The following is a 12,073-nucleotide window of genomic DNA, read 5'->3' on the forward strand; positions in this document are numbered from 1 at the left end:
TTTGACTGTTTTTTAATCGATATTTCTCATCGAAACGCGTAATTTTTTGATCTCATTCTCCTTAGGTATAAGTTTGTCTATTTAAATTATCGATAAAACGAATCGATTTTTTCTTTCACGAGCACGTTGACATTTCATCGAATTTTTAATTCAAATACTCGTACACGTTGGTCTTTTTTTTTTTTTTTTTCATTTATGTAAATATACTTGACATGTAGGAAGTTGATATTAAACAACAGTGAGAAATACTCATTTGGAATTATGAATTGAAATACGTACACGACGTAAGAGAGCTACACGCCTAGATAATAGACTAACACAACATGGCCAAGTAAAACAAATGTATACAGTTGTGAGAGAATAGATAACTGAATTCCATAATCCACACAGCCACACGCCGGAAGAACATAAATAACGACACGAATTATGATGAAAAATACAACTTGGAAAATCATCTTCATAGTATACCTACCTAACGCAGAGAATGAAAACATATCTATATGTTCTCTGCTTGAAACCGCAAGGTGAATTCAAAATATTCGTGGAGCTAGTTTAATTGATTAAGTATAGTTTTTTTTCTTCTTCTTCGTCTGTACCCATTATCAGATCGAAATCTAGTATAAATTTTCTATTCGAGTTTATAAGAAGTATGACTATGGGCTAGAAAAAAATTGAATATCAAATTTAATAGTCTTGTTTTAGGTAGGTAGGTAGGTAATCGTATATTGGCATAATATTCGGTATTTTTTCTAAAGGTACCTACTCGCAATCGAGATGATTATTAATGCTTTTAAAAAAATTTATGTCTAGAATGTGTGGATACCGTATAATATGTTGAATTCAAATAGCTATAGGTAGGTCTAGGTATAGGTTTCGGAATCTGCAGCCATGAATGAAAGAAGGAAGGAAAAAAACTAGAAATTATATCTCGTCTTGGTTTATTTATTGAAAATGACTGGTATACTTATGATTTTTATACGTAGAATTTCTTAGAATGAATTAGTAGTACGAGTATAAACAGAGTTGCAAAATCTGCCAATAGATGGAATACTTATGTAAATCTCTGATAATGAAATTTTTAAATTTTTATCGAGAATATTTCATTCCATTGCTGGGTTTAATTTCTAAAATGACCTAAATATTTTAATTATAATAATGTGTAAGCCTAATCAAATGTGAGTACCTAATTTTGATTACGAGCCATAAGACGTATACATCTTGTGTACTCTTTTACGTTTGAATATAGAAAAAAAGCAGAATTTCACCTCAGGGAAATGAGTACCTACAGTGGAATTTTTCTGCCAAATTTGTAAAAAAAAAAAAAAACCTAAAAATCCGAGATATTTATCAAGATGACTGATAAATTTATGAATTCAATATTCAATAAGTGAAAATTAAGTATCTACATTGGACGTCGGGATGAAATCAGAAATCACTGATTTGATTAATAAAATCATGTTTCGGACTTCGGTGATTTTTTTGGTTGACCTAGAGATTTCTTTTTTTTTATTTGTCAATTACCTACCTACTTGTTTACTTCAACAGCAAAATTACAAGAATCCAATTCAGGTTTTGAAATGCTCTTATAACGAAATTACGAAAATATTTTTGAAAAAATCACCAAAATATCACTAAAACATTGAAAAAATATTACTTTTGAAAAAATCATTATAAATTATTGTATACATAGGTATTGAAACGGTAGTGAAATCTCACTATCTTCATTCACTCAATTTCGCTAAAGAATCGCTCAATCTAACTATAGTTAGTTAGGTACTAAATTTGTCGCTGAATTTCACTAAAATTCTCGATAAGTTTCACTAAAACATCATTGAATTTCACTTTAAAAAATCACTACAATTTTTACTAATAAAAAAAATCACTGCTCACTGAAACGGTGAGTGAAACATTCATTTGGTGCTGAATTTCACTGGAACTGTCTCCAAAATTTCACTAAAATTCTCGACAAGTTTCACTAAAACATCATTGAATTTCACTTTAAAAAATTACTACAATTTTTACTAATACGAGTAAAAAAAATCACTACTCACTGAAACGGTGAGTGAAACATTCATTTGCTGCTGAATTTCACTACAATTCTCAAAAAATTTCACTGAAATATCATTGAGTTACACGATGAAGAATCACCAAAATTTTACTAAAATATCTTCGAATTACACACTGAATTTTAATGAATGACTAAAGCTTAACTGAAACATTCGCCAAATTTCACTTTCACAGCACTAAAAGTTCATCGTCAAATTTCCTATCAAAATCACTAAAATTTCATGTTGAATTACTCTAAAAAAAATTACCAAAATTTCTCGAATGATCACTAAAATTTCACTAAAACACTGGTGAATTTTAATTTTGAAAAAAAATCACTGAATTTCAGCAAAATAGCTGTAAAAGTTCAATGAAACATTCATTGTAAGCTTACTTCACTCAAATTTCACTAGCATTGTTGCTTATTTCACTACAATTTTCGACGAATTTCACTAAAAACATTTTATGGATTATCTACAGCTGAAGAATTACTAAAATCTTACTAAAATATTAGTGAATATCACTTAAGAAACAAAAGTACTAAATTTTTGTGAATCTCATTGAGATTTTATAATCACTAAAAGTTTTGAAATACCTACTTGATCAGTTGTTGATCACTAAAATTTCAATAAAACATTGATGAAATTTCATTTTTAAAAAAATCACTAAAAATTGTTTAATATTTTATCACTAAAATTTCAATAAAACATTGGTGAATTTTTCTTTTGAAAAATCACTAAAAGTTGTGAAATATTTGATCAGTTGATCACTAAAGTTTCAATAAAACATCGGTGAAATTTCATCTTTAAAAAAATCACTAAAAATTGTTTGATAAAATTAATAAAACATTCGTTAATTTTACTTTTAAAAAACACTAAAAGTTGTGAATTACTTAATCACTAAAATTTCAATAAAACATAGTGAAATTTTACTTTTAAAAAATCGATAAAAATTGTTTAGTATTTTATCACTAAAATTTCAATAAAACATTCGTTAATTTTACTTTTAAAATACACTAAAAGTTGTGAAATATCAACTTGATCACTAAAATTTCAATAAAACATTGGAGAAATTTCATATTTTTTTAAAAATCTCTAAAAATTGTAAATTTTGCTTTAAAAAAATGTTTTAGTAAAATTTCACTGAAAATACCACTAAATCTTCAATTTCATTTTGAAAATCACTAAAATTTTATTAAATTATCGCTAAAAAAATTTAACTTGATCAATAACTAAATTTCACTAAAATTGTTGCTAAAAATATACACTAAAACATCATTGAATTGAAAGCTTTAAAAATCACTAAAATTTCACTAAAACGATGATGTTTACGTCACTTTTCCCTAAAAATCACTCAATTTTTCAAAGATTTTTTTTTTGAAATAGTAGGTAATTAGGTGCTTTTGCTTTCTGATTTTTACCAATAATTTTCTTCAACTTTTTAGTGGCTTTAGTCGTCACTGATCTTACTTGAGCGAAATTTTTCACTGATATTTTCCAAATTCTTAATTAGGTAGGTACTTTTGACGAATTGAGAACAGAAGAGAGCAGAGCACTAATGTAGAGTTAAATATGGCCTACTCAATCTAAAACTTTCAAAAAAAGAATTAAAATACATTTTTAAAATGCAATGCGCCAATTTTAAAGATCTCTTTGAATATTTTAGTAACGTCAATGACCTAAAATGAGCGCAAATATCTGAATACGTGCATTAGGTAAATTTGATTACATGTTTTACCTTCGAATGCATTCGATTGATTTACATATTTGAGGACATTTAGTGAAATGTAGGTACATATTCACATTTGAATAGATGTCATTTGATTTGTATTGTATAATTTTTTGAAAACATTGGTATACTTACTCAGAAATGCATTTTTAATATTCATCGATCCTTAGAAATTCAGATCGAGGTATATGTATAGAAAACAAAAAGCACGAGGAAAGAAAAAAATTGAACAATTGATCTCAAAATTGGGAAAATCTTATAAAATTTATAAAAAATTTCAATTTTTCAGCTCACATTTTCGCGAATTGAATTTTTATAAAAGGCGATCAGTGGGAGAGGGCAAAAAACGTCTATGGGTCCATTTTACTCCTTTTCGGCTCTTCAAAGCATCTTTTAGATCACAAAAGATGAAATTTGTTCGACGATGCATCCCAGTACAATCATCCATCTTCTCCTCCATTCTCTCCCTTCCCTCCATCAAATTCCAATCTCGTTAAAGATTCATTAAAAAATGACTCTTATTACATCAAAAGCTCGAGGGATGGTAAAAAAAAAATGAGAAAAAAATCTCAAACAGTTCCGCTCGGACGATCGCGACTAAGGCAGGAATTGTGGTAGTTATTTTGGGAACTCCAGCGACCATATCCGATCGCGTACATCGGGCTAATATTTTACCTTGGCGCTTTTTTCTCGTATTTTTCCACACAAAAGAAGTAAACGAGAATACAATATTTTAAAAGGTTTAAAAATCACTAACACCCCCGCGCTTTATCGCGGTGTATTTTTTTTAGCCGAGACTAGTTTGATAAATATGACAGCTGTTGTAGGGTAGTGTCTTGGAGAAGAAAAAGGACCGGTTACAGATATTAGGTCGGATCGCGGGTATAATTTATTCCCACTATATATACAGAGAGAAAATGTTATTAGAAAGAAAAGGAAGAACGAAGAATAAGCGAAGAAGAAAAAAAAGTAAAAACTGTTAAATCATCGAAAAACACGTTTTACAATTCGACATTAAATAGCTTTAAGTCGAAATCTAAAGAAAAGATGTATCATTTTTTTTCCTGCCTCGTCTTGCGTCCATCCCGCACTGTCATTTGGTCTCGTTTACGTGTTGGTTGAATTTTCTACGGGATAGGTATTTTTGAACTTCTTCTTTCCTTAGGTGTAGACGATTTTTTTAAGTCGGATTTACTCGGCAGAAATCTAGGTATTTGCTGGTATTTACATTTGTAGGTAACGTTTTTGATTGTTGTAAAATATAGTATGTTGGAACGATAAAAATACGAAACGAATTGACTTATCGTATCGCTCATGCTCATGTACCTACCTCCTTCCTACACCTATGCACGGGTAGAAGGGGCGTTGAAAGAAAATCCCCATAGGTACCGGTAATTATTAATGTTTTAAAAATATTTTTCGTGTTTCTTTTATATGTATACACACGGAGGTTTTGTATACTGTAGGAAGGGCTATTGTCGTCTGGTAAACTACAAAAGTCCATCTAATTGGCGAACAACACCTAATAACCATATTGGCTGATTTTTTCCAACGTAAAACGTACATAATCGTAAACGTTTGCCAGGTGTTCACTTTTTTTTTTAGGCTCACAACAACAAAATTAAAAAAAACTAGTGAAAAAAGAAAGACTAAAACTAAAACGTAGAATAGTAAAAAAAAAAAAACTAAAACTAAAAAAACTAATAGAAGTAATATATAGTAAAAAACCGAACTCGAACAGCCGCCAATTGTTAAACGGAGATAATTTCCGTTTTTTAATGGACGTTAAATTCACAGAAGCGGAAATAACCTCCGAACTGCAGACAACAGACTCGGTGTTTTAATAAATAAAAATTTAATGGATACTGTTTCGTTATTGGCTGTGTTTTTACGTAGTTAAGACGCGTACCTGCTCTTTACATACTCTTTAGACATGCCCTGGTGCTCTATGGGATGACCCATCGAATGAATTTTTCATCCCAGCAGGATCACCATATACCATTGGGATCAATATGATTGGCGATATATGGGGTGATGATTTTGGAATGCTAACGTAATCGATTCCCAGTGTAATTAAATGCTGACCGAGGATTTTTATTCTCTTATTGTAAGTGTATTTATAATCGTGACAAAGATGTAAGAGAAAGAACGCGTAATGGCGAAGATTTTCGAATATTTTTACGTCATCAGCGATTATATGAATCTGTCGTGTATGATTTTTCCAAAGGTATATTCGACGTGTTATTTATTTGTTGCATTGTATGAAATGCGTTGAATTTATTCACGTATTACTTATAGCTGTAGGTGTAGATTTGAAACGGAAATGGTTACATATTTTGAACTGGTTTTCATTCGATGAGGATTTTCTCACATCGAGCAGTTTTCAAAATGGTGGCTTTTTTTGGAGATTTCGAATGAAAGGGTCGTTTTGGGTTTTCAATTTGTTTGAGGAAAAAAAAATGATCAAAGTTGAAAAAATTAATGAGAGGAAATCGAAAACTAGAAAATGCAATAATAGTTGATTAAACCTCAGTAAAAAGTTAGTTTTTCCAATTTTCAAGCCAGTTCAGTTCCCTTCACCTCTCACTTCGCAAATAATTATTTCATTCTCCAATTTGCCAACTCTTTTCAACTTTTCATCTCGAATTATGGATCGTTCGCCCTTTTGAGAGTAATTTAAGAGCTTTTTTTCTCTAGTCCCTTCTTTTTATTCCTCATTCAATAATAAGGAGATAGGAGCTCGAATTTGAGGAAGGAAATGCGAATTAGACTGATTCGATTTAGGAACATCAGATACCTTTCAATGAACTTGGAGAAAAGAGAAAAACCTAGAACCAACCCTGAGCTTGGAAGTTGAGGGAAGGGAAGGGAAGAAAAAGGAAAAAAGAATACTAGTTTAATTTTTTACCTATATAAAATTTTCTTCGGTTTTTGACAAACTGAGGGAATTTTTAATTAAGTATACGGTTCTATCAACAGTGATCGTCAGTTTTCGTTGCATTTTTTTTTTTTTTTTTTTCATAAATTAGGTAAGAAGTTTCTATGATAGGTACAATTTTTTCGGTTTTAGGCGAACTGCGGGAATTTTTAATTGTACGATTTTATCAACAGTGATTGTTAGTTTTCGTTACACGTTTTTTTTTTTTTTTTTTCATAAATCAAGAAGTCCCATTTCACATCAGAAAATATTGGAAAACATAATCTTGTTTTTGAAGGACAATCGACCCTAAAAGATATTAAATATCAATAAACGCAGTTCAAATTCAACAAACTAAAACTCTTTATCGTTTCAATTCGATAATTTTCTCATAAAATTCGAAATAATTGTTGAATTTCGTTTACCTAATTCAAATTTTAAAAATTTATTACTTTGTTTTCTGCTGTGATTTTTATGTTAATGTTTGTTTATAATGTTTATTATGTTTTCACTTTTCGAGTCATTCATCAACATTATTTGATCGTTATCGATAATTTTTCTAATCGTTTCTCATTCTAATGAGTTGCTCTGACGTGTTAATGGGATTTTAATAAAATAAACAGTTGAAAATTGAAGGTGAGTGAAATTGTAAAAAAAAAAAAATCAAGGGAGAGAATTAATTGAAAATTTTGTTCGGTGAAAATTGGACGTGTGTTTGTGATTTGAATTTTTTTTTCAAACACTCGGTTCTCAATAATTCGTAGATCCGTTTGTGTCTGATTATTTTTTAAATTTTTTGTTAAAACTTTGGCTTTTATTCGTTCATAAGTTGCTGAAGATGATACTTTGAAGAGTCGAAACACTTGCGAATCTTTGTAATTTAGTTCAAGTGCGAATTAACGTAAATTTTTCACCTTTTTTAATTTAATATCTGTTCGTTCGAAGTGAAAAGTACTCGTGTACATTAGATACTAAAAATGTATGTCTTTTTACCATTTTTCAACTATGCTGGGCCATGGATCACAGGTTCGGATTCAAAAAAATATTTAATTGATAGATTTAAATTTAGAGATAATTTTTTTTTAATGTAGAAAATACCATAATCAAAAAATTAATAAAATTAAAAAAATAAAACGGAATTTTTTACCTTTTTTGAAGCATTTTCAATTCCATTATATTTTCCTCTCCAAAAATATTATGAAGTTGAAATACTTACTTTATTTATTTTAAAAATTTTAATTTTTGATTTTACATTTTTTTTTTTTTTTTTTTTTTTAAATAAAAATTACCTACCAAAATCATCTCATAATCTGAAAATTAAGACCATCTAAATACCTCCCAACTTGTTTTAAATTTTCTATAAAATCGAAACGATCATTCGGTATTTTATTTATAGATCCCTAGAGCACACCCAAGTTACATTAAGTCGAACCTACTACAGAAGCAAAGTATTACACTAAATCAATATTTAATGAAAGTTGGCCAATCGTATACGAATCTCGTGAAAGTATACGTATAAGTACTAATATCAATTCGATAAAATTAATACACATAAACGATAAAGCGGTCGGCGGCGGGAACCATAGAAGAATTTATTTTACTAGATTTTGTACTCTATAAAAGGTCAACGCACCCTGGTAACATAATCTTAACACATGTGTGAGTTATCTTAATATTATATGAAACGGTATCAGCTTCTGTTTAGTAGCTTATTAACTCATACTATACTATACTGGAGCTGGAGGAAGACGGGTTTGCTGTATAGTATACCACCCTGTAGTGTAAAAGGAAAGGAAGGAAACCTATACATAGCGATGAAGTTGAAGAGCAGTTACAGTAAATAGACCAATGCATAAATTGCGTCCACTTGAGTATGACTTAAAAATGTTGGTTTCGGATACTTGTCTGATTTGAATTGCATTATTCAGTTGGATGTTATAATTTCAGTTTTACATTTCCTCGTTATGATAATTACAATCGCGACAATTATTAGTATACCTCTTCTCCTTATCCGTCGATGTAATTTTTTACTCCTTTTTTTTCGTTTCGTTTATTATTATTTGTGTTTTGTTATTGACTATTGTTCGCGAGGTCAATGAAGCGTGGGAAGAGGTACCAAAAGGTACTCCCAAAGTCAAATTATTCTTTCGGATGGTTTTATAGGCAATATACGAATATATATACGTAGCACCTTCATCGTCGCATCGTCGTCGATATTATTTAGTCATCTGTCTTCGGAATTTTTTTTTCAGTCTTGTATGAATATTATATCGCGTGCGTTGTGCGAAGCGATGTTTAAGAAATTATAATTACTCAAAGGTAAAAACCGATTAATTGAGGAAGTTAATTAGCTTGAGGTTAACGGAAATGGGGCATTATACGCTACAGTAGTGTATTTAATGTGAAAATTTTCCCTTTACAAAAACATATCTATGTAGTATGTACGATTGGACATATTTGCGTTTCATTTTTTTAAACCATTTTTATAGGCAAGGTCATTATTACGTACTCTTTTACCCTTTGGATGAATTTAAATTGAAGTGGGTTTTTATATGGTGGACTTTTTCGTTCTAAAAATTATATCGTGGGAAATTTTGAATTTTTTGGATAGAACTCAAAATAAAATCTCTTGAAAATTGGTTGAATATTTTTTGAAATTTTTTAAAATCCACCAATTAAAATGCTGATCTTGTGAAAATGCTTCAAAAATATTTTTTAACCATTTAGTCAAATTTCATCACCTTCTGGTGACTTTCCCATTTTTCACTCTTTCTAATGTGCAACAGAAAGTGAAGACACGTTGCATGCTCATTTTTAGGGGGAACCGAGTATGCAATTTTATTAACACCGAGGAAAATGACCGCTCGATGAACAACAAGGCGCGTCAAAAAGTCGCACAATACCTTTATTACCGTCTAAGCAAGCTCGGTTTTTTAAATATATTCAAATATAAGCGAGAAAAATATTCAACGAGAGAGCAAATTCGAGGCAGATTTTTTTTCCTCGTATATCTATAGTGAAGATTGCGTACCATGTCGAGCGTTTAATGAAAAGGAACATCTGTTGAATGCTGCATGGTTATAGGTTGGTTACCCCCTTTATGTACACGATGTATCTACCTAATGTACAACTGCATAGTATTTCACTTTCACTGTAGCAACTGTTGCGAGTATAGGTATATTTTGTTGTTTTTTTATTTATTTTTTTTCCTTTCTATATCCAAAAGGGTTGTACTATATGTACTTCGAACCAGTTTAAAGGTTCTAAATTGTACATATACACGTAGTAGGAGAATTCTGGCAGGGTGTACGTTGATATATGATACGAGGGAGGTATCGTGGCGCCTTTGAACATTACCGAAACGAATAAGTAACAGATGACGTTTTTTATACATGGTTTAATTAATCACTGTTTCTCTGCGACAAAGTACCTATAATTTGAGTGAAATAAAAATCACCGATTACCGTACAATATCTTTTCCTTATTCGTTTCAAACTCTGCAAATATACGCAAATATTTGGCACAAGTCGTTTATACGATATACCGAACCTAAGAAGACTATTACAAGTGAGTTATTTATTCGAGAAATGCTGCGAATGACATGCTCCTCAATATTCTTAAGAAATCCATCCGAATAGGGCTATTTTATCGTAATCGTGATATTTTTCTTTCTGACTTCATCGTAGTTGAGTTGCCTATTTCGTTCGATTCTCCGCTCATTATTTATACATAAATATTAAAATTATTATACGAGAAACGTTCCATGTTGTACTATACTTAGTAGGTACTTGTTAAAAGAAAGATTTTAATAGATGTTGTATTATAATGTTGATAAATGCGTAATTTAACGTGTCGTTTTTTTTCCTTTTGCTTTTTTGTTTATAGACAGTTTAACGATACGTAGGGTTTCTTCGGTTAGTCCGCTACCGTTGTTGAAAGAAAACAGACCGCAGACTATACAAAGACCACTTCAGTCGGTCTCCAGTCATCCGACCGATTATTCCCGTTACGTGAAAAGATTCAGTACGGCCATGGAATGTGGAAATAATTATTGTAAAGATCTTAATTATAGGTGAGTACTATTTTTAAACGGTTCGAAATTTGCGGCTTTTTTTCACAGTATATTATCGTCGTTCGTTACGAAAGTTGATTAATGAGATCGATTATTCTATTGTAGAAATATAAGGGGGAAGGCGGATGAAGAGTATCGGTTATGTGTGGTTTAGTGCGAGTATATGTAGATGAAATCATCAGAGTCGTCGAATGATCGATGGAGGGGGAGTGGTGTTAATTTTGAATTTGTATACGACGCTATGATTCGATTCGCAGATGTTGAATATCGATGATAATTATCAATGTTGAATGGAGGGGGAGTCGTGTTTTTTTATTTTTGAAAAATTGGAATGGGTGTTGCGTACTTGTATTATAGTTGATTAAATGGTAGAGTTGGGAATAGCTTGGATTGGCCGTGACGTCAGTGATAATTATTCTATCAGCTGCTGCGCTACGGAAGGTATTTTCCTTCTTTTTTTCTTTTTTTTTATCAACCCATTTGAAGCGATTTATGAAGTTTTCAAGAAAAACACAATGATAATGAAAGATAATTTTTCATCATTCAAAGTGCTCTTTTAGAGGAACAAATTAATCACTTTCTAGAATATGATTTACTTATTATTTTTGATCTCTCGAATCGATTGATAATAGTTTTAAGCCTTTTTGAAGTCTCCACCTGCAGATCTTTAGACTGTCTATTTTTGGAAAAATTGTCGTAAAAAGAACTAAAATGAAATTCAGCATCTTTTCAACACAGGAAAATGAAAACATTTGCTGAAGGCTTTACAAGGGCTAAAAACAACCACCTATCGATTTGTAAGGTCAAAAATAAGATAACTACATATGATTCAAATTTCAAATTTCTATCTCGATTTTATCAAATTTTCATTTTTCGTAAAAATTTAGGCAATTTCAAATTTCAAAAATTTATCAAAAAATAAATCAGGGATGAGGCCCCGAACGATTTTTTCTCAGGTTCCGGGTTTCGGGGCTTGGGCTTTCAATCAAAAATTTATTAGGTCTTGGGCTTGAATTGAGGCCCAGGAAATTTTGGGTTTGGGTTTCAGGGCTCAGTGTCCAGGGGTTGAATAAAGTGTTCAGGGCTTTCCGGGTCTTTTCGGGGCTTGAAATTGAGCGGTTCCATGGAAAAGGGGTCTTGGTGATTTTTTTTGTTTTTTTTTTCATCTACAATTTTGAATGTAGGTATTAAAATTTTTAAAAATTAATTTCACTTTATTCAGTGATATTGAACTGTTCTTCCATGAAAAAAAAACGAATTGGAAAATGTTAGCTTGTAAAAAGATTTTTCAAGTCCATTTGAACTAATAA

At 30.7% G+C, this 12,073-nt stretch overlaps 1 protein-coding gene across 4 annotated transcripts in view; it reads left to right on the plus strand.

The window, feature by feature from the left end:
* The window catches only part of LOC135846006 (zinc finger protein castor homolog 1-like), a 154,789-nt gene that overhangs the window by 129,082 nt on the left and 13,634 nt on the right, over nt 1–12,073 (plus strand). For all 4 annotated transcript variants that reach the window (XM_065364932.1, XM_065364931.1, XM_065364934.1 and 1 more), the window contains one exon: nt 10,577–10,763. In XM_065364932.1, coding sequence (XP_065221004.1) covers nt 10,577–10,763 — 187 coding nt within the window. The remainder of the gene's footprint in view (nt 1–10,576; nt 10,764–12,073) is intronic.

The sequence above is a fragment of the Planococcus citri genome, chromosome 4 (assembly GCF_950023065.1).
Source record: "Planococcus citri chromosome 4, ihPlaCitr1.1, whole genome shotgun sequence".
NCBI lineage: Eukaryota > Metazoa > Arthropoda > Insecta > Hemiptera > Pseudococcidae > Planococcus > Planococcus citri.